The sequence below is a fragment of the Convolutriloba macropyga genome, chromosome 13 (genome assembly GCF_964194025.1).
Source record: "Convolutriloba macropyga chromosome 13, txConMacr16.3, whole genome shotgun sequence".
In the NCBI taxonomy this organism is placed as follows: domain Eukaryota; kingdom Metazoa; phylum Xenacoelomorpha; order Acoela; family Convolutidae; genus Convolutriloba; species Convolutriloba macropyga.
The window spans coordinates 41,538,111-41,559,505 of record NC_134480.1 but is presented as its reverse complement, the minus strand read 5'-3'; the positions used below and the strand labels follow the sequence as shown (position 1 = coordinate 41,559,505).

The following is a 21,395-nucleotide window of genomic DNA, read 5'->3' as shown; positions in this document are numbered from 1 at the left end:
ATCTAAGTCTCGGAGATATTTTATTAAATAAAAATTAAAAATGTAGTTGCAATATAGTCGTTTTGTTGAATTGCAGCTGACGTAACTGAACAACCTTTTCTTTATAGGATCAGGATAATTAAATAAAGTTTTTTTGTAACTTTTTACCTCGAAGACAGCGATAACTAACTGTTGAGCAGCGAGCTGACAAAGAACAAGAGGTACGTAGAGAGGGTAAATTAAAGGTTTCTTTGGTGGGGGAAGGCACGTCAGAAATTGTGGGAAAAGTTCTGTTTTAGCGAAAAGTTTTTCGAGATTAATTTTTGCAATTTACACCTCGGAATTACTTCAAATATAAACTTTGATTTTTTAAGCATTTCAATCTTACGGATGTTTAACGGCTGCTCTCCTATCAAAGACAAGAAAAACTTTACAACGCCCCGTTCGTTTCAGCGGTTTCAATTCTGTCCGGATATTGTGTTTTTGCATTTAACTTTTGTGAACTGTATTATCCGCTATGCTGTAGATTAATGTGACATTACTTGTTGCTCAAATTCTCTTGATAACTAATTGCTCAGCTTTGCTGTTTAACAAACTCGTTTCTCTCAGAAAAACAAAATAAATCAAATTGAAACAATCAATTTTTGCTTGAGTTTTTCTTAATAACTCAAGTTATAAATCGAATTGTGTAAATCCCGTTTTTACAAAATATAGCCGTATAACTTGGCTATAACTATGCAAAGTTTCAACCTGCTCCTGTTAGCAGTTGTAAACCGGAGTCTTTTACCAGTTGCCAACCTGATGATAATAATAATAACAATATTTTTGTAACCTCAAAGCTAGCAAGTCTCTATATTGGTTTCAATAACACAAATGTTGAAATAGAGTAGGCTTCGTTAAAGCCAGTAATAGAAACTGTCTTTATGCTTTGTACAAAGTTTCTCTCACTACGTAATGTCAAATTTAAATTAAAACCGTACAATCACTAATATGATCTACAAAAACAGGACACGATAACAGGTAATTCACCGCTCAAGAAAGTGTGCTTCAATACCCAAAGTGTGTCAGTTTAATAAGACAAAGTTAACGAGATTCAACCGATTTTTGGTAGTTTTTCAAGCACTATCTACACTGCAGTACATGTCAAAATTGCATCTCGGATTAACTGTAGATGACTATGTCGTAATTTTCTCTGAATACACTGAGTTTGCGGTTCGGGATACTTTATACGTGCCCCGCGCTCTCTGAATAGTTAAGGAAATCGTAAATTTCATCGAATCTGGCAAACCAAGTTGGGAATCTATTGCTCCATTTGAGCTCAATTTGTGTGATTGTGATCACCTAAAACGTGGCATTAATAGCATAGTTTGAGTTTGAGTTTCAGTTTCACTTCATGTATGACGATTGCGTACTAATAATAGTTACTAAATTTAAATGTTGAACAAAGTGAACAAATCCATAAAGCTTCGATAGAATGTAGCATTAAATTTCGCTTGTCATACTATTTTAACACCGCTGCATGAAATGGCCTTGAATCGCTATTTATTTTCGTTGTTGAGTTAGTAAGCTCAGCCACCACATCGCCGGCCCTGTTCTCCATCGCAAAACATCTCTTCCCGCTAGTACTGTGACGAGCTCACTACTGGTCTCTTGTACACCTCATTGTTCGTTTGAGCTATCGCTGATCAAATCACAGTGTCGGGCGGTCTCCGTAACGCGACCTAGATTGTAATATCCACGCTTGTCGCTGTCTTCGATCAACCAAACTAGATCGCCTTCTTTAAGGGTTTATTCGTCCTAAATTGCCATTTTTAACCTTTATTCAGAATTGGCAGATATTCTTTACGAGATCTGTCCCATATGAGATTTGCATAGGCTTGAGTTTGTTGTTGCCAAGCCAGAAGTGATTGGGGGTAAGTAATTCGAAGTCATTAACATCTGAACTGACTGGAGTCAAAGGTCTTGCGTTCAATTTTTGCTCGACAACACACATCGTAGTTGAAGAAACGTCCTCTGTGAATAATCTGTTTCCGAACACTGCATACATTGCTTTCTTATAACTTCTCGCCAACCGTTCCCATACTCCTCCAAAGTCAGGTGCTGCGGGTGGGTTGAACTTCCATCTGATTCCTCGTTGAATTAGACGTTCTTCGATCCCTTCTTTGTTCCATGCCGCAAAGTACTCTGCAAACTTTCTTTCAGCTCCACCAAAGTTTGTCCCGTTGTCACTGACGATTGTACTTGATTTGCCTCTTCGTGCACAAAATCTCATAATTGCATTAAGACAACTATATGTGTCTTACTCGGGTGCAACTTCTATGTACACCGCTCTCATATTTAGACATGTGGACAGACAACACTATCATTTTTCGTTCCTTTATACCATTTTCACTGTGAATGGGCAAAAAACTCAACGCCAACATTTGTAAAATTTGTTGAAGCGTCTAACCGCTCTTCAGATAGATCGGCCATTACTGGTGCTATCGTTTCTGCTCTGCCTTTTCTGCAGGTAACGCACTTGTTCTTGATTGATCTTCTTATGCCTTCTTGATCTTCTTGATGGGCGCTTCTTATGCCTAGGATTCACTTTTTCTGTTGAACAATGTTTGTTACATGCTCAAGGCCTTCGCGTTGATTGTCCTTGTGCTCATCTCGCAAGAATAAATCAACTGCTTGATGCTTCCAATGTAGCAATATTGGACGCTTTGTTTTGAAGTCTAATTGACTTTTGCCTATTCTGCCTTTGGCGCGAATTAATCCTTCTCCATCTAGGAAGGGTGAGAATTGTAGGATTTTGCTGGACTTTGTATATTTCGTTTCAGCTTTCAGAGACTTCCTCTCTTCACCAAACTGTTCTTGCTGTAGCAACTTGAAGATGATTGCCTTTGCTTTTTCTCTTTTCTCAATGCTGACTATAAGTGTTGCTGGTTTGTATTTGCTCAATGCTTGCTGTTCATATGACAACTGTTAAAGTTACTGAATCGTTCCCACTGGATAACGGCTTTCTTCTCTTCAGCCTGTATCATGAAGACTGATGAGGGCATATTCTTTTCATTTGAGGCAATTATTAGGTTCACTTGCCAGTTGAGTCTGACCAAAAAATGCAATTATTTCTTTTCATTTCATGTTCCTTGACTATCTGTTTTTTCAACCGCAATGCCACGACTGCCGCTTGTAATTGAAAGATTCCTCATCGGTGCCACTCTGCATTTTCCAATGACAAATGCTAAGTCAGCTGAGTTTTTTTGGTTTTGAACGTAGATAGACCACTGCGTGCATCGTGTCTTCACATGAGTCAGCAAACACAATAAATTAGATTTTTTTCTCTGTTGAAGTATCTTCTATCGATGCTTGTTTCAGTCACAATTCGAAATTTTTGTTTTCATTTCAGGAATTCTTCTTCTTCACCAAGCTCCAATTCATGATCCATGATCCCAGTGTTGACCAGTCTTAGTCCAAATGCTTTCAGAAGTCGTCTCTTGTGAACACTGAACGGAGCAAACATCCGATCGGGTCGAATACTGAAGATACCAGTGACAGCATCTTCCTCTGTGTTATAGGTGCCTCAACTTCCTTGTTCGTACCTCTGCACACTTGAAGACTATCATCAGTAACAGTCCATTGTAGTCCTAGCACTGAGGATCCCTCCGTATTGGGTTGCACTTCGACTTGTTCAGTGTCGCTGATTGACTTCAAGTCTTCCGGGATTGCATCGGTAACTGCATCGTTGTTGCTCATCCATTTTTTCAGTTCAAATCCATGTTGTCAGAGAAGAGGTTTTAGTTGATTGAAGACTTCAATTGCTTCCTCAGGGGTTTCTACCAATTTGATGAGATCGTCAATGTAAAGGTTGTTCTGTATTGCCTTTGCTGCAATTGAATACTCTTCTTCGTTATCCAGTCTCATTCGCTTGAGAGCATAGTTTGCACAAGTTGGAGAACTCTTAGTTCCAAATACATGACACTGTCATTCGTATATCTGAACAGGCTCGTTAGTTCTTGGACACCATAAGAACCTCAAGCAAATTTTAACCTGTTCGGGAACTTGCACTTGTCGAAACATCGACTGGATGTCAACTGTCAGGCTATTGGTCCTTCACGGAATATGGCAACTGTTCCAATCAACCCATGTAGCAGATCAGTTCCTGCCAGTAGCTTGTTATTTAGGCATACTTCTTTGTATTTTGATACAGCATTGCAAAGACGTCTCATTTTGCCAGGCTTTTTCGGGTTTAGCACTGGATGATGTGGCAAATACCATTCTTTCAAGAATGTGCCTTTCACTTTGAATTTGTCCAATATCTTTGCTAATCCCTTTTCTACATCTGTATCTACTGATTGTTGATCCAAATTCTTCTTTTTGGGTTCCCTTTGGAACCTTTGCTCCAGTGAGTAAAGCTGACCCAAGGCTGAGTTGTAGTTATTTGGTAGGTTTGGCTCTGTTTCACTCCACAGCATTCCTACTTCGTATCGCTCGCCTGTGAATGTTGTCGTACTCTCTAGCATCTTTTGTGCCTGCAGTTGCTTCTTTGACTGACTGAAGACGTTGATTTTGGAAGCATATGTTTCTATGTCCCATCAGGTTTGGATGTTCTCAGCCACCTTTACATGTTTTGTGAAGGCAAATTGACTAACGTTTTGTCTTCTTTTGCCCGTCATGGGTCCACTGAATACTCATCCTAGCTCTATGAGAACGACAAAAGCTTCACTTCTTGTTCTTATCTTGTGGTGCAATGGGCGTTGTAGCGCTTCTTGATCAGGTTGTAGCGGTTCTTGATCAAGCATCTTGACCACGAATGATGCCAACTTCCATCAAGTTGAAGTTTTTTTTGGGTAAAACATTCAAATGATTGAAGCTTTGCTTCAGCTAGTTGTAGTTGTAGTTTGTGTTTCGCAAGGAGATTGACGGGTGCGCAAACGTTCCGATTGAATGCACTTTTGAATGTAATCCCAGTATTTTGAGATGATCCTTTTCTGATTCCAGATTCTTTGTTCCGCGAATGCCAGCTATGTTGAGCGTCACATCGCTGACTTGGTCTCATGACATCTGTTGCACAATTTGATCGATGAATGAAACCGTTGATCCACTATAGAGGAAAGCATATATGTTCAACCTGTTGCCACCGCTCTGTTTTTAGACCGGAATTATCTGTAAAAAGCTCGCAACTTCGCTACTTTGGTTGATTGTTGCTGCGCTTACGTTGACTTCATGATTACTTTCGTCCATTTGGTTTTCTGAGTGTAGCAATCGGTTGTGCTTCTTGATGTATCCATTGATACCGCACGCATTGACTTTACTATCTTTGATTGCATGTCCTTTGCCTAGACATCCGTAACATTAGCGCTGCTTCCTCACTGGTGCGTACCGGTCATTCACACTCATGTTCCTGCATAATGGACAATTCCAACTTTTATGAGTGCCACCAGCTAGCGGACAGTGATTACTTTGCATTTGATTGGTTTCTTTCACGTTCGAATTTGCACTGAAGTTCGATGTTTATGAGAACCGTTTGTCTCTATTTGTGCCTCTTCGGCCTTTTTCTCTTCGCTCTCTCTTGAAAGCTGAAAACCCTCCGTGCACAAATGTTATCCTAGAGAGCCATTTTTCAAACAAAATTAGATCAGGCCAATCTCCACCTTTATCATCAACATAGAACCACAACTTCTCTTTGAGAACTTGAGTTAGTTTACCTACTGCCATAAAGAGCGTAGAGCTTGATTGCAGATCACCAATATGATTGTACTCTTTGAGCACATTCACAAAGTTCACAACAATAATTGAGAAACTAATCAGACTTGTTGAGTTAAAAGGTTTCACTTGACTTGCTTTGCGAAGACTCTCCACTTGTGCATCAATGATCACATGAGGCCTCTCAAACTTCCTCTCTAGTATGCTCCATGCAGCACCATACAATTGTCCTGAATAGCCCATTCCAGAGAGTAGCAATGAACATACTTGACCATTCCGGCCATTCTAGAGGGTTTCCATCAAAGTTGTTCAACTTTTGCTTTGGTAAGTTGCGGCTGCTTGAATAACCACTGCTGTATCGTAGACCAGCTCTGGGGGAAACATCTTGGTCTTCAACACACGGGGAACGATCTCGTGAACTGTGATATTGAGAGAAGTGGCTATGCCTGTTGACTTCAGGAGTTACTGCGAAGTGAGCTCTTGATAGATCTGGGGTCAGAAAGTTGTCAACCTACAGGCCCAGTCTGAGAAATCTCTCTTCTTTGGGGTTTAGTTGAAAGGTGACTTGTCTTGAGCAGTTGTTGATTAGGAACGAACATCATTATTCTCTAATGCTGTTCTCTTCACTTTGCGCTCTAGCTCACGCTCTTCCTCCAGTAGTTGAGGATTGGTTTCCAGTTCCTTCATTTGCTTTTACAGCTCTAGCCTCATCTGCTCAAACCGTGCCTGTTCTAGTCGCATCTTGATTTCGAAATAGACATGGAATTTCTTCATCCTTTCCTTACGCTTTTGCTTTACTGAATAGGTTTTCAAAACATTCTCCGTATCTTGGCCGATTGCAGTTGCTTCATTTCGCACTGCTTGAGCAACTGGTTTGTCCATTGGGTAGGTGTTCTTGCTCTCACTGTCGATCACTGCTTGGGTTTCGCTTCTTTGCTTTGCATTCATTGCTGGTTGCGTGCCTTTGCTTATGTATGCAAGCCAATAATAGTCCACACTTGCCTTGCACTTTCTTGCCTCTTTCAGATGTTCTTCAACGAAATTTGCTTGGCAGGGCACAAGCTCGTTTCGACATTGCAGTTGCTTGGGTATCTCTTCCTGTAGAAAGTGAACAGTCTGTTGGTAGATTACCTTTAGTTTTTTTGGGTCGATCTGAATCTTCAATTATTTTGTAGCCAATCGCTTTTTTAGTGTTAACTTCTTCCACTAAATCTTGGAACTTCTTGTCGTACCTTTGAGTGAGCTGCTGATTGAAGCTCCATTGTGCTTGGACTGCTTGGTTGCTGTTTGCTTTTGCTTTGCTTATTCCCTTTAAGCGAGTTTAATTCTTCAACGTCCTTTGTGATTTGCACTCGCACCTTTCGTTCTGCCTCACTGGCGTTGCACTGTTGATTCGTTTGACTTTCTTTGGGGAGTGCCTTTGGCACTTTCTTCATCAAACTTGACAGCAGTTAGTTTCACTGTCCGGGTCGGTGGACCAAATGAAACGGCTGCTCTCCTATCAAAGACAAGGAAAACTTTACACAGCCCCATTCAATTCGGCGGTTTGATTTTTGTCCGGATATTGTGTTTTTGCATTTAACTTTTGTGAACTGTATTATCCGCTATGCTGTAGATTAACGTGACATTACTTGTTGCTCAATTTTTCTTGATAACTAATTGCTCAACTTTGCTGTTTAAAAAACACGTTTCTCTCAGAATAACAAAATAAATCAAACTGAAACAATCAATTTTTGCTTGAGTTTTTCTTAATACCTGAGGTTATAAATCGAATTGTGTAAATCCCCGTTTTTCAAAATATAGCCGTATAACTTGGCTATAACTATGCAAAGTTTCAACCTGCTACTGTTAGCAGTTGTAAACCAGGGTCTTTTACCAGTTGCAAATCTGATGATAATAATAATAATAATAATAATATTTTTCTAACTTCAAAATTAGCACGTCTCTCTATTGGTTTCAGTAAACCAAAATTGAACTAGAGTAAGCTTGGTTAAAACCAGTAATAGAAACTGGGTGTACGGTTCGCTCAAAGTTTCTCTCACTTAGGATTTTCGTTCCTCAGAAGGAATGATTGAGAAGTTAAATCTCTTTTCACTAGTCAAAGCTAAGTTAAAACTGTTCAATCATCACTATGATCCTCAGAAACAAGACAAGATAACTGTTAATTTACTGATCAAGAAAATTTGCTTGAATACCCACTGTATGGGGTTGGGGATACCTTATACGGTGTCCCGCGCTCTCTGAAAACGTAAGAAAATCGTAAATTTCATCGAATCTGGCATACCAAGTTGGGTTTCTATTGCTCCATTTGATCTCAATTTGTGTGATTGTGAATACTTGAAAACGTGGCAATAATAGCGTAGTTTGAGTTTGAGGTTCAGTTTAAATTCATGTATGACGATTGTTCACTAATAATAGTTACTAAAGACAAATGTTGAACAAATTGAACAAATCAATATGGCTTCGATAGAATGTAGTATTAAATTTCGCTTGCCATTCTATTCTAACTTGGCTGCTTGAAAAGGCCTTGAATCGCTATTCAAATTATTTGTTGACTTAGTAAGCTCGGCCACCACAAGATGTCTTAATAGTAAAATGTTTGATACATGTTAAGCTATTTTTGATGCATACTACAGTGACTTTCGAATTTTTTTATCATCAAAAATACCATATTAACGTATAGGTCACAATTTTTTTCCTCTGAATTTTTTCGTCTTCTTTGAGCATGGGTAAATCACACTGTTATGCAGACAGCAATTAGCAATTAAATATTCACAATCTGCTATGAGAAAATGAAATTGGAAAACAATAACAAAAATTTTTCATTCATATCTCCCCAAAACTTTTTCAAATTGATGTTTGAACATTGAGAATGTCGGATACTTTTCTTGGCGAGACAACCAGAAAACTGCTTCTTTAAATAAATTTGTATAAGAAAATGGATTAGTTTTAAATATAAAATATTTTAAGGCTGTTAGAAAGAGAAGAAAATCAGAAATAATAATCTCCTATTTTCAAATTGACTTGCAACGAGGTGAAAACAATGGGCAGCGATTTAGTGTAATTATAAACCCAGATATCAAGAATTGGAGTATGATTTTTCCAAAAACTTTAGTACGCAAAACAAAAAAAAAACAAAAATATTGTTAATTCCTTTGAGTATGAACTATAAAATGCAGAACATAGTTTAAAGGCAATGTAGTGTTAAGAAACATAAATGAAACAAACGTCACATATTGTGAAAGTTTAAAATTGTATTAAGTTTACAATGTGGTAAAATATCGACAAATTTAGAGAGATGAATTATAATTGAGAAAAATTTTAAAAAATGCTAATTCTACAATTAACATTTTCGAGAGAAGAGAAAATTTTAAAAAATGCTAATCCTCCAATTAACATTTCATAGAAGACTAAAAGACGCCCTTAAACTAAATCAAATTAAGATTGAACTTGAAAGAATTGAGATTGGAATTCAATTCAGAAACTCGTTGGGTCTTTTAGAAACTTTTAGAAACTTTTAGAATAAATGATTTTTTATTGTAGTTTTGAGAGCCGCTTTTTAAGGATATTCCACCTCAAGGAGAGAGGCAAATCGTTATACCAGTCGATTGCTTTTTTTTGAAAAACAGTTTTGCATTATATTTGTTTTTTGGTTTGCTCCAAATGACAGCTTGTTTGTACGGTTATTCATTTTAGCACTTAGGGTGGCTAACTTGAGTTCATCGAAAGCTGGTAGATCTGCATTTAGAAGCTTTATAAAATTTATAATAACCCGATACTTTATGAGGTATTCTACTGGTAAGATGTTGTGTTTGATCTGGAGATCAGTGGTCCTGTCAAATTTGGTTCTATTGAAACATGCCTTTATTCCCCAATTCAATTGTTTATTTAGAGTAACTCGAAGTGATTTTTTAAGACCTGAGAACAGAACAATTGGGTAATGCAGATGACTTAAAACAAGAGCGTTCAGTAAAGCAGATCTAGTTTTTTCAGGAAATATATTTTTGATGGAGTAAATGACCTTTATGCCAACAGCCATTTTTCTTATTACAATTTTTATTTCTTCATCGAAAGAAAGATTACAGTCAAGATGAACTCCCAAGTATTTCACAACTCTTTTCTCGAGAACTGTACGTCCATTAACAACTATTTCTTCGATTTTGTTTCTTTTAGGGGCTCCAAAAAGAATGAATTCGGTTTTGCTTTCATTTACATTTAACTCATTTTTCCTGAAAAAGAGAATGAGTTTAGCAATACTTTTTTCAAGATGTAACTTTGATTCAGAAATTGTTTTTCCACTGCAAAAGATTAAAGTATCATCAACGATCAATAAACAATACAGTTACCCATAGTATTTTTTGCCCTATGAGGGTATTTTTGAAAGACATTTTTAATGAAGAAGAAAATTTGGGATTGCGACATTTCAAACGATCAATAAACGTTTTCGCGGGAAATTGCTATAATTTGAGGAAGTGGACGTTTTGCTACCTTGTGTTCTGATAACAAATTTTTATCATGGCTTTGAGATTTTTGTATTTGCATTAGTTTATTTTTTGTTCATTTTTTGGAGGTCATCTTTTTTCAAAAAGTCAAACTGTCTAATCAGGCGGTATAATTTGAGGAAAAGAATTGTTCACTACCAGTTTCTTCTTGACCAGTAAAAAGAGCTTTAATTTTTGCTTCACAAATATTGTTTTTAGAAATCTTTCCATTGAGAAAAAAATAATTATGTCAAACCTTAGATTTTGAGGTTTTCATATAGAAAGTTACTTGTATGCAGAGAGAGTTTTGTATTCGCAAGCTTTAAGGGGGTTGGAGATATTGATAAAGAAACGCTACTTGTAAGCAGGAAAATTCACAAGTTGGAAAAAACTGGGCAGCTTTGACAGCTGTTATTTTGATTTTATCAACTACAAACCTATTTTGACCACGACAAACTAGTTCGTCTTAGCTCAAAAAAATGGCAAAGTGGGAAAATAGGGGGAAAATTTTCAAAGTGAAACTTTGAAGATAAACAATTCTTGTTCTATACCTTTGCCGATTTTTGTCACCAATTGTTTATATTCACATTTTTGACACTATTCTCTATCATGTTGAAACTAATTAATATTGTTGGAACTTATTGACATATTTCTTATCCAAATGATTCACCTTCTTTCAGATTGCATTTTGTTTAATCAAAATTCATTTATTACTTCAAGTTAATAATGCTTCAAATTAAAGAGTCACAGATGCCTTCATGTTAATCAAAAAATTATCTCAAACTTATTCTGTACCAGGTTGATTTTTTGGCTTCCAGCTTGGCGAATTTTCTAATTGAATCATTTATTAATGAAAAACCTTTCATTGTTTATTACCTCAAGTTACCGTCAACGTTGAAATGTTTAGGAAAAAAAGTGGCTAATAAAGTGTCACGAATTTTACGCCAATTTGAAAAAACCGAAGAGATCATTTGATTAACTACTCCAAAAGTCCTCTTCGTAAACTTTAGCAATAAACCCTCACAGGGTAAAAATACATGGTATCTCTTTGAATTTCCACTTCAACCCCAAATTTTCAAATACAATAAGTTAATCGAATTTCAACTTTCAAAAGGTAAAAAAAAACTTTGATTTTTTGAAAATCAAAACTAGCTTCTAGAAGCTGCAAAATTATTTTCTGCAATACTTGATTAAAAAGTGAAATTTTAACCGAATAAGCCTACATGCTATTTATGATAGCGCCCATTTTTGAACATAAATATATTAGAATAGTTAGGTATGAACAAACCCCAGATATTGTGGGTTATTTAACGTTATGCGAAGGTTTTAAAAGGGGAATAGAAAAACAGCGCAACGTTTTTCAAACAATGGCGTACCTTGTTTTTTCTGCTTCTGGCCTGTTGATGATCTGGCTAAGGTAGCTTCCATACTTATGTAGCAACAGAAGAAACTGCAGACAAAGATTTCCTAAGATGTAATAATAAGACAATGCAGGTACGGGTGATTAGCGAGTGTTAATAAATCAAGCATCACTAGGCACCCCAGTCTGATTAAATTATAGGGAATAGACGCGGCAGGTAAAGATATATTTAGCAGGTGCTTTTTAGTAATCTTGACTCGCTGGGAGATGAAACCCTAATCAGGGCTTATTGTGTGCTAAAATGTCAACAGATGTTATCTTGTCTAAAATGAGATTTTGAATGCGCGTCTGTTAAACAGGATTTTGCTTTCTGGGCGTTGGAGTCATTTTTGAAGAAAAGAAAGGTATGAATTGAGAATGATAAACGGTACTTATTTGTGATAGACTATTTACCTAGACCGGCATAAATTGATTTCAAAGTAAAGTATAAGCAAAATGCGAATCAACAGCTAATGCGTTATGAAATACTAGGAACTAAAACGTTAGGAAGTATTAGAAAATAATGGAAAGCATTCTCAACTTTGAGTTTATTTAGATAATGATCCAGATTATAGCATAAAATGTAGTTTTTATATGAGCAATGAAAATTCTACCTAGCTTAAAGCGTCCGAGCACTAATAAACAGTATTTGCAATTTTGAAGAAAAAATTATTATCAAGAAAATAATCTCGTCTATTTTTTTCTGTAGGTCAACTATATGCTAGATGAATAAATCCTGACTTTTAACAGCTATTCGACAAAATTTTTAAGCAATTGATCTAAAATAAGATGTTGGAAATCCAAATAAGGACATCATAAAGACCCAAAACTTAAAACTGGGTTTAAAAAAACAGTTCGAAGGTATGAAAATTTGCATCTAACAGATGCATAAAATATTCTAATTTGAATATCAAAAGAAAATATTTAAAGCCCACGCCTTTATCATACAACAGTTCACAACAAAATATATTTCTTTGAAGCCAGAGGGCAGACAAATTGATATTCTTCGAAGCGTTTTAATCACAAATTTTTCAATAAACTTCAACGGTTACTAGTGGACTATTTTGGGAGAAAAATAAAAAAAAAACAAAAAAATAATAGAATTTTAAATTAATTCAATTCAATTTCATTTACAACAAAGAGTGTACTAGTTAGAATTTGGGAAACTTATTTTTTTTAAACTGAACATGACAAGTTTTTTTCGAAATGACGTCATATAATTCTTAATACGTCAAGGTTAACACCTAAGTGTCAAAATATTTCTATATGTACAAAAAGTGCAAATCATTTTCTTTTTTCAGAACAACGCTTTGAAATGAAACTGATATACAATCATTACCAGCATTTGAAAAATCTATCAAAATCAAATTACCACAAGACTGTTTTAGCTAGCTTAAGAAGAATTTATTCTTCTCTTAGAAATTATTGCTGAACGAAAACAAAGATTTCTCTTTTTATGAAATGTGTAATTATGCTCTACGAAAAAACGCAAAAACCTGAGCAATATAAAAGTTTCGTTTGTTGCTTTGCATCACTGCCCTTGCAATATTGAAGAATTCCAATACAAAGTCACACTATCCATTATCTTCAGTAATGCAACTGTTTTAACTTGTAACTGTTGTAACTCTAAAGTAGCTGAATCGATGTGCCATCGAAACGACCCTAATTTCTCTTGCAAAAAAATCAGCCCGTGAAAACCAGAATACGCTTCCAATCCACTGATCAGTTATTTTTCAATTTTCTTCATTGACTATATGAAAGAATTAAAAAAATATCCTTTTTTCTTCACAAACTCTTACAGCTACTTAATTGTTAGCAGCAATCGTATTTTGCTAATTTTAATTCTCAAAATAAAAGAATTTTGAAAATTTTGTGAGAATATAAACAAAACTATTTTATCCTTGAAAAAATATTTTTACAGTTTTAAAGAGAAATATGAGGAGTGACCAAAAACCAAAATAAGGAAATCTCAGGTTACCAAATTGTTAATACTTCTTCCGTCAAAGTTAATTCGGATATCACCAGAAAAAAATCTGTTCAATTTAGCGGCAATTAAATATTAACAAATCAGGCATCCCTAGGGGTAAGTTTACTAGAGTATTTGGGATGTTATATGGTTACTTAAAGCAAGCAGAACTAAAATATTTGCTACAATGGCTGAGGGAAATGCTTTTCTTAAATAGAGATAAAAAAACAGTAACACTTTGTCTAAAAGAAGTTTGAATAAAATGAACAATTGACTTCTTTTGGATCTTTTCCGTTCGTGCCCCCCCAGTACGTTATGCCCCCCTCCCTGTTACAGAGCACATGTTATTGCATGCCAAATCATTATGTAAAAATTTGGCACGTGCGTATGGGGGGGTGCAAGTAATATGCACCCACTAAGCTGGAGATCACAAATGGAAAAGATCCCTTCTTTTAAATACGGGAACTGACTTCCTAGGTTAACAAAGAGCAAAAACAATTTGAACTGAAGCCAATATGATTTAGGGGAACATGCAATTGTAATATTTACAAGGCTATTACGTACAACACAACGCTATGATGAAACAGTCAAACGAAATGATAGCTGCTTGTAAATTAGATTGACAATTGACCAATACTTGGCAGATAAAATAGAAAAGTCATTAATTTAAAACTTAAGTGTCTCTGCACAAAAAAATTAACGATAACAAGTTCAAAATTATGGATAACAAGTTTTTAACAAAAATTAATGATAAAACTTGAAATTTATCGAAAAACCATATGAAATTGCTCTTAAGTGTGGCATATTTGCTCTCCAGGTTTGTACAAAAAGAGAAGGCTTCTCCGGTTCTATGGTTATAATATCATTGAACAGCTTTAAACAATTCGTCGAGAATTTTTGGTATTTTTCTAAACGAATAACAGCAGCTGAACATTTTAGAAACGTTAAATAGGTTTTTGTACGCAAAATTTTTCACCTTGCAAGGTAAAGCACTCTTGAACTCTTTTTGATTAAACCAAATTCTATGCAATCAAATTTGACATTTAATTTATTATTTGTAAAAAACTCAGTTTTTAGGCAAAAAGTTCTCAAAAAAACTAGAAAAAGTGTAGTTCAACTTTGATTCAGAGCTGTACTCATAAAATATTTTGTGCAAGAATTCAAAATAAACTTAACAAATCGTCGATTTCTTGAAAACTCTTTCATATAAAATTTCGAAAAATAAAATATACAATTAAGTTCAAAAATATCGAAAGTCAAATGATACCAACAAGATTATATGGCTTAGTGCACAATTCATCAAAAAATATTTTGTTCAACAATTTGTTCTCAGAAAAATTTTATTACAACTAATGCTTGTTTCATTTATCCGATACTGGTAAAATTTCTGCTATTAATTTAATGCGACGGTTCTTTCGAGTGGAGCGAAAAACCGAATTGATATTTCAACCTAAAGTTATCCAGCAAAAAAAATATGTGAAATAAATTTAATCAACTAAGTTTTTGTAATTATCAACCTCAAGCACCGCAAAAAAAGTTTCAAAAAATTGTTACAAAAATTTCAATTGTACAATTTTTTGTGCTCAATGTGTTTCGTTGAAAAACGTTATTTGGTAAGAAACCTTGAAATCTTCTTTTCTCAAAAAAAAAACTTCTTAACTTTTCTTACCGCAATTGTTCCGTCCTTGAAGGAGCAAAAAATTAAACTGAAATTTTAACCAGGATTATCAGGAAAAAATTTTCATCCTATTTTAAGTTTTTTTCGGATATCCAATCCCAGTAACCCAGATTACTATTTAAAAAAATTAATTGCAGAAAATCTTCTAATACATATTTTACTGTGCTCAATAAAATTTTAAAATGAAAAAAAAGCAAAAGGTTAATTTTTTAAATAACTTTGTTTGATTTTTGATTTCAGACACTTTAATCATTCTCACTGCAGTAGTTCCATGCAGCCGCTATCTGTAGTAAGTTTATTGTGATCTGTTGAGAACTGTTTTATGCAACCAATTTGGGAAACAATTGTAGTGATCAGTATTGAGTTGCTCTATGAGTATGGATGAGTAAGTTCTTTTTTCTTCTCCCATTTATCGGATCAAGCATACCAATTTCTCCGATTTGTATGATTACAGCCAAGTCTTTGCTGATTTTTTTTTTGTAATAGTGAGAGCAGTTTTGGTCAAGAGCAACAAGTTGAAATAATAAAGAACGCTTTGTTTTTGTCATTTTCCTTGAGAATCTATACTTGAGTTATCTAATTAGAAATGTAAAAAACCCACTCTCTTTTCACTAGCCTAATTAGGGTCTTGATAATAGAGGTACTCAGTCACAAAAGAATCATAAACTTCATAGTCTTTCAGTTGATTTCTTCTAAAAAAAAACGTGTCCTCTGATCTTTCTGTTATCAAGTTCATGTTAGAGCTGTTTTCCATCTCTTTCAAACGCATCAAACTGCTGATAGACAGGAAGACGTAATTAGAGATAATGAAAATATATAACAAAAAATTGAAATTTTTCATTTTTTTTCTTTCTCATGAAATCAATTTTTGTACAGTTCCTTTTACTTCTTTGAAAACCATAATAGTTCTATGTTGCACAAATTCAATCGAACAAATAACTGAATTAGATGCCATGACACTATCTTTATAACTACACGTCAAATAGTTTAAAATTATAATGGAGATCAAAAAATCATCATGGGAACAGACATTGTGTTTGGCTTGATTATATTTGCTCATAATTGGCGAAAGGTAACTTATTTGAACTGAAAAAAAAAGATGAAAACAAAGTTCTTGCGAAGGAGAATGAAAACATTGAATCTAAAATCTTCGTCTATTCTCTAATGAGTAATTTTGTAAGGTCTGCGCGTGGAGGTTATTAGTCACTAAAACCGAACGCTTGAACTGCTTATGCATTTCCGCTTCCAAATTTTTTAAAAGTTTTTGGATTATATTCTGTTTATTTCAAAACGTTGTTTTTGGACCATCTAGATGCTTTATCGTTATAGTCGGTCAATTTTTAAAAAAAAAATTGAAAGAGAATCGAGAGTTCCTACCACAGTTATCATCTTATGGAAGTACTTTCACAGTTTTGAGCGCCAAAAAAACTGCTCTGATCTTTTCTGTTGACCACTCACAACGTTAATAGAGTTGGAATTTGAAGTTCTCCCGCAAAATATGGAAAAATAAGTTCCCATTGACTTCACAAATGCATTATTGGAGATCAGTACACTTGATCTTTCAGCGTAACCAATGTGACCTTGCATATTAAGTTTTTAGCAAAATTTCCAGGACATTTTCTGTAATTACAAAGCCATTTTTAAAGAAGTCTACAATTTAAGCATTTGATTTATTTCAATTTATCTAAACATTAGTATTGTAAATTGTGAAAATTAGGGATAAAGTGGAATATAATTTCTAAAAGTTGTTAATGATATCTAATCCTATTATTGACTTTTAATGATTCGAATCGATTATTATCTAAGTTTATAATAACAACTAAAAATAACAACAAACTGAAATGTATATTATTTCAGTTCAAATTGTACACATATTCTTCACATTTCAGCCCGTTATACTGCTTTTTTTGCTATTTTCAACGGTCATAGATGTTTTCTTCAATGTAACTTTTTTAAAACAACTATTGCACGCTAGTTTAGATAAATCGTGAAAATTAAAATGCAATGTGATCTTTTTTAAGATAATAAAATCTCCTTTCGAAACTGACTTCTATTTACCTTATAAATGCAAACCCTTTTATCACATGCATTATCACTAAACAATATTACCGAACAGAAAAATATTAGTTCCCTCATATTATGATAACTGCTCAAAGGTGGCAAAAAAGCTAGGATTTCTTCTTTTGTAGTTTTGATCATTTGACAAAAATTTAACTCCATCATTGCAAAAAATAGTGTTGGTAGCTTTCTTAGGTCAGTCTTAAATAATAACAAGGAGGCTCGGTAATGTGCGTACGCACATAATGTTCCGACCCCGCTCATCCACATTCTTGACCTAATTAGCTACCAAATGATGAACCGATAGAAAGTTTCACACACATACATATCACTCAATAAACTATAATGGAATACAATAAGGCCACGCTAGAGGACCGATAAAACATGTTGTTATTAGGACTACTGGAAAAGACTATAAAAAAATAAATAACAAACAATAATTACGACCAAAACTCGATGTCTATATTTCTTTAAAAAAATATAACAATATCAACCTTCCATCAGACGAAACCTAAATAAACAAAATAACCTTTACTTCAATATAAAAGATATGGGACCTGTTCTCAATGCAACTGGGTAACAGGTCGAAAAACAGAGCAAAAGGTGCGAAGTTCAAAAATACGTTTCTATTTTTGAAAACAATTGATTTCAAAAATAATTATCATTATTATACATTAAGTGAAATCACTTAAATTTTTATTTATATCTGAATATGAAGCAACTGAGACCTTTCATTATCCAGTGTACGTCGTACGACTACAAAAAGAAGGACACATACCGGCAAAATTAAGCTTTGCACGAAATGGCAGTGAAAACGTTAAAACGGTTGAAACCATAAACTTGTTGCTAAGAGCAGTAAAAATGTTCAATTTCGCATTATTCCAAAGCCAATGAGACCTACTTTTAGCGTAATAATTTTAAAAGAAAACAAAACTCCTTTAAAAAGTACAAATATATAAAATTCTAAATTATGTTAAAAAAATTGTAGTAACAGTAGTAACAAAGCCGAGAAACCATTGGTTGACACTAAAAACCTTATTGTTTTAATTATAGCTCACCAGAAACGGGTTGTGACCTGTCTTTACAGAGGCTAAGTTACAAATCGACCAAAAAAAATACAATTTAAAAAAAAATAGCGAAGCTTTAAAAATGCAAAATTTTTTCAAATATTTGAAAACAATTTTTTTTTCAAATGTCGTATCAGACATAAGACTTCAACAAAAATAGGTCAATTAAGATGCAAAACCTCAGAAAGCCAATTGGGCCTGTCATTAATGAGACTAAGTCACGAGACGACAAAATAACAAAAACAGGCGGAAGCCAAAACTTCACACACAATTTTAACCCACAGTGTTCAAGGTACTACATTTATAAGATGTTATCTGCCAGAGCTGTGATACATCACTTGGTTCTCATCTGAAAATCAATGGGGTTTTTTCTATAAAAGTAACACATAGAAATGACATCAAAAAAACCACAAAAAATGAACAGCAGAGAAATCTCGAAAACTTCTTATGAAACTAAACGGCCCAAGCAATCAGTCAAAACATATAACCAACCGCGAAAATAAAATTTGAGTCAACAAAGGTAATTCAGATTTATTAGTGAGATTGAGCTACATTGTGACAAAAATCAAAGCAGAAAGAAACAATTGAAACAGTCTGTTTTTTTAAAAATAAATTATCTTGAAAGTTACTAAAAGAAATAGCAGTATACTGAAAGACTAAAATTGGTTGTTATTATTCCAGGGAAGGCAATTGAAAGCAATCATTATCAGGTATATGTCGTATAACAACCAAAAGAAAAACAAGTTTACGCAAAAAAGTCAATAAATTTTGCAAGAGAATAGTGTCTGAGGCCAAAAGCGCAAATTATTCAATAAAAACAATTAACATATTTGGATACGCCTTTTTAAACCTCGTTCATATTCCCAACTATACTTATCTTCATTTGGAACTGTCAATAATGTATTAATTATACGAAACAAAATGTGCAATTATACTAAAAAAAACGAAACTCGTTGTGTCAAAACCAAGATTCCATTAATTAAATATAAAACCGTTACAGACATTAATTTTTTGACTAATAGGAAATTGGTTTTTGCCTAATTTCATTGAGACTACGCTGAAGCCGAGAGAAATAAGAGAAAAAGGTGGTAAGTTCAAAATTCGCCTACATTTTCTTAAAACAAATGATTTCAAAGTTATAGGAGACATTAGGTAACAATTGAAAGCACTGTCTGCTTCAAATATACCTCCTAATAGGTCATCCCAATCACTGATTTCAGTGACTATAACATTGGACTACAAAAAGTAATAACAAAATGAATGCAAAACATAAGTAACCCACAAAATTTTACGAAAGCAATTGGTCAGAGCCATAAAAAAACGAGCTTTACTCTGAGACCGTAAAATATGGTCGTTAGTATTCTTTTTGTAAATAATATCTGTTTATAAAAGAGCCTTTTTTGAAGTTCTTGTCAGCAATATGCATAGGAAACTATACGCGGAATTTTGTTAAAAGGCCGCGCCCCATTAAAATCTAAAATTTTTTTACCGTATGGACCTATGGTTAGGTCAGTATCAGCCCCGATTTTGCTGCGCGACTAAGAAGACATTCAATTGTTCAAATGGTTGCGAAATAGATAAAATATTAGACAAAACTTTTCAGTTATCAAAGAAATAATGCATTTCGTTTAATTATCGTGACTAAATTTGCAAAAATTTGTCAAAATTATTATTTCTGAAGGCTCTTATAACCAACGGGAGTGTAACTAGCTCTCTCTTCAAGTTTGCGATGAATATTACAGCAGTTTTAAGGTGTCCAATATCGGCAAATTCAGTGAAAGCGGGCTAAAGATGCATATTGAGTCCCATTTTTGACAGAAAAAAGTCTGATTTTTGAAAAATTTTGCATAAATTTTAGTCAAAAAGCTCACATCGAACAATTCAGTAGCCCCCCTCATTTTTATTATAAGGTCAGTCCCACTACCGTTAACATTTTTAAGATAATTTAGCAAAATTAACGAAAATTTGGTCGAAATTTACGGAAAATGTGAACAAAAACAACGGAATTCACTCTACTTTTCTCAAAGTTTAAACTTCGATAACACCCTGTAAAAAACGAAAATCAAAAAAAGTTTTTTTATCCATATTCTACGCTGCACGGGCTTTCTAATGATGCCACACACATTTCTCTACAATGAATATATCGATCGGCCAAAATTGACTGAACAAAAAACCCAGTTGAGTATATAGTTCCTCCCCCCACTAAAAGTGGGGTCGGAACAATAATACAGCAGATTGTTGAATAATTGCTTTCGAAAAATTGTTCTTTTGAATTAAATTTTTATAAAACAACGGTCAGGCAGCTGCTTGTTGGAGACAGGGACCAGACTGATGTCCTCGGCCCAAATGACCTCCTATCGGACAATCCAAGACTAAAGTAACCTCTGATCAGACCATCTTAGATAAAAGTGACCTCTGATCAGATTTATGCCTGCTCAAAAGGAATTTTGTGTAGCTTCATTTCATTTCTAACTAGAACAACCCACACCAACGCGAGCACTGATTATGTTTTAACCTAGTTTTATCCTAACGTTGACCAAAATTGACCATGTTCCTGACTTTCCAGACTGCTCGACTCCTAAAGTCGTAAAAAGCCCTCACAATTACCTTTGATCAGTATTTCCTCACCGTCTCTGATTAGACTCCTCTCAGTTTATTTACAAAAATTCATGCTTTAGAAGAGGCATTCAAATATTGTTTTTTTGAGCGCAATCTTGCCCTCTCTCTAATGAAGGTAGGTCTACGTGTGTGATCTCAACCTGGCAATCAAGGTGAGGGCTTGTTTAACATATTCAGAACGCCTCTGCGTTAGTAGAGATCTAGACTGATGAAAATACAGTCCTTGACTGAAATTGTCCTTGAAAAAACCATGAGATATCAAACTACTCTGTATTGATTTTGTCGAGAACTTTGACTTTAGCTAGACATAAAATTGACTGAGAAAGTGCATTGGCCAACACTGAACTTCCAGACAATGTATTCACAATTTAGGAACAACTCGAGCGAGTATCATTTCAGAAAAAAACTTATAAGGGTCAAGGCCAGTCTTGTCAGGGTCATGGACAGATCTGAAACTATT

General features: G+C 34.5%; 3 protein-coding genes across 3 annotated transcripts in view; 2 read left to right on the top strand and 1 right to left on the bottom strand.

Moving 5' to 3' along the window:
* LOC142352240 (uncharacterized) overlaps positions 1-12,136 on the bottom strand; it is a 52,088-nt gene extending 39,952 nt beyond the window's left edge. Inside the window, exon 1 of the mRNA XM_075404703.1 lies at positions 11,525-12,136. Within this exon, the coding sequence (XP_075260818.1) occupies positions 11,525-11,576 (52 nt within the window). The 5' untranslated portion in view covers positions 11,577-12,136. The remainder of the gene's footprint in view (positions 1-11,524) is intronic.
* The window catches only part of LOC142352233 (sec1 family domain-containing protein 1-like), a 354,741-nt gene that overhangs the window by 39,189 nt on the left and 294,157 nt on the right, over positions 1-21,395 (top strand). The window lies entirely within an intron of this gene.
* LOC142352238 (uncharacterized) overlaps positions 1-21,395 on the top strand; it is a 32,388-nt gene that overhangs the window by 3,818 nt on the left and 7,175 nt on the right. The window lies entirely within an intron of this gene.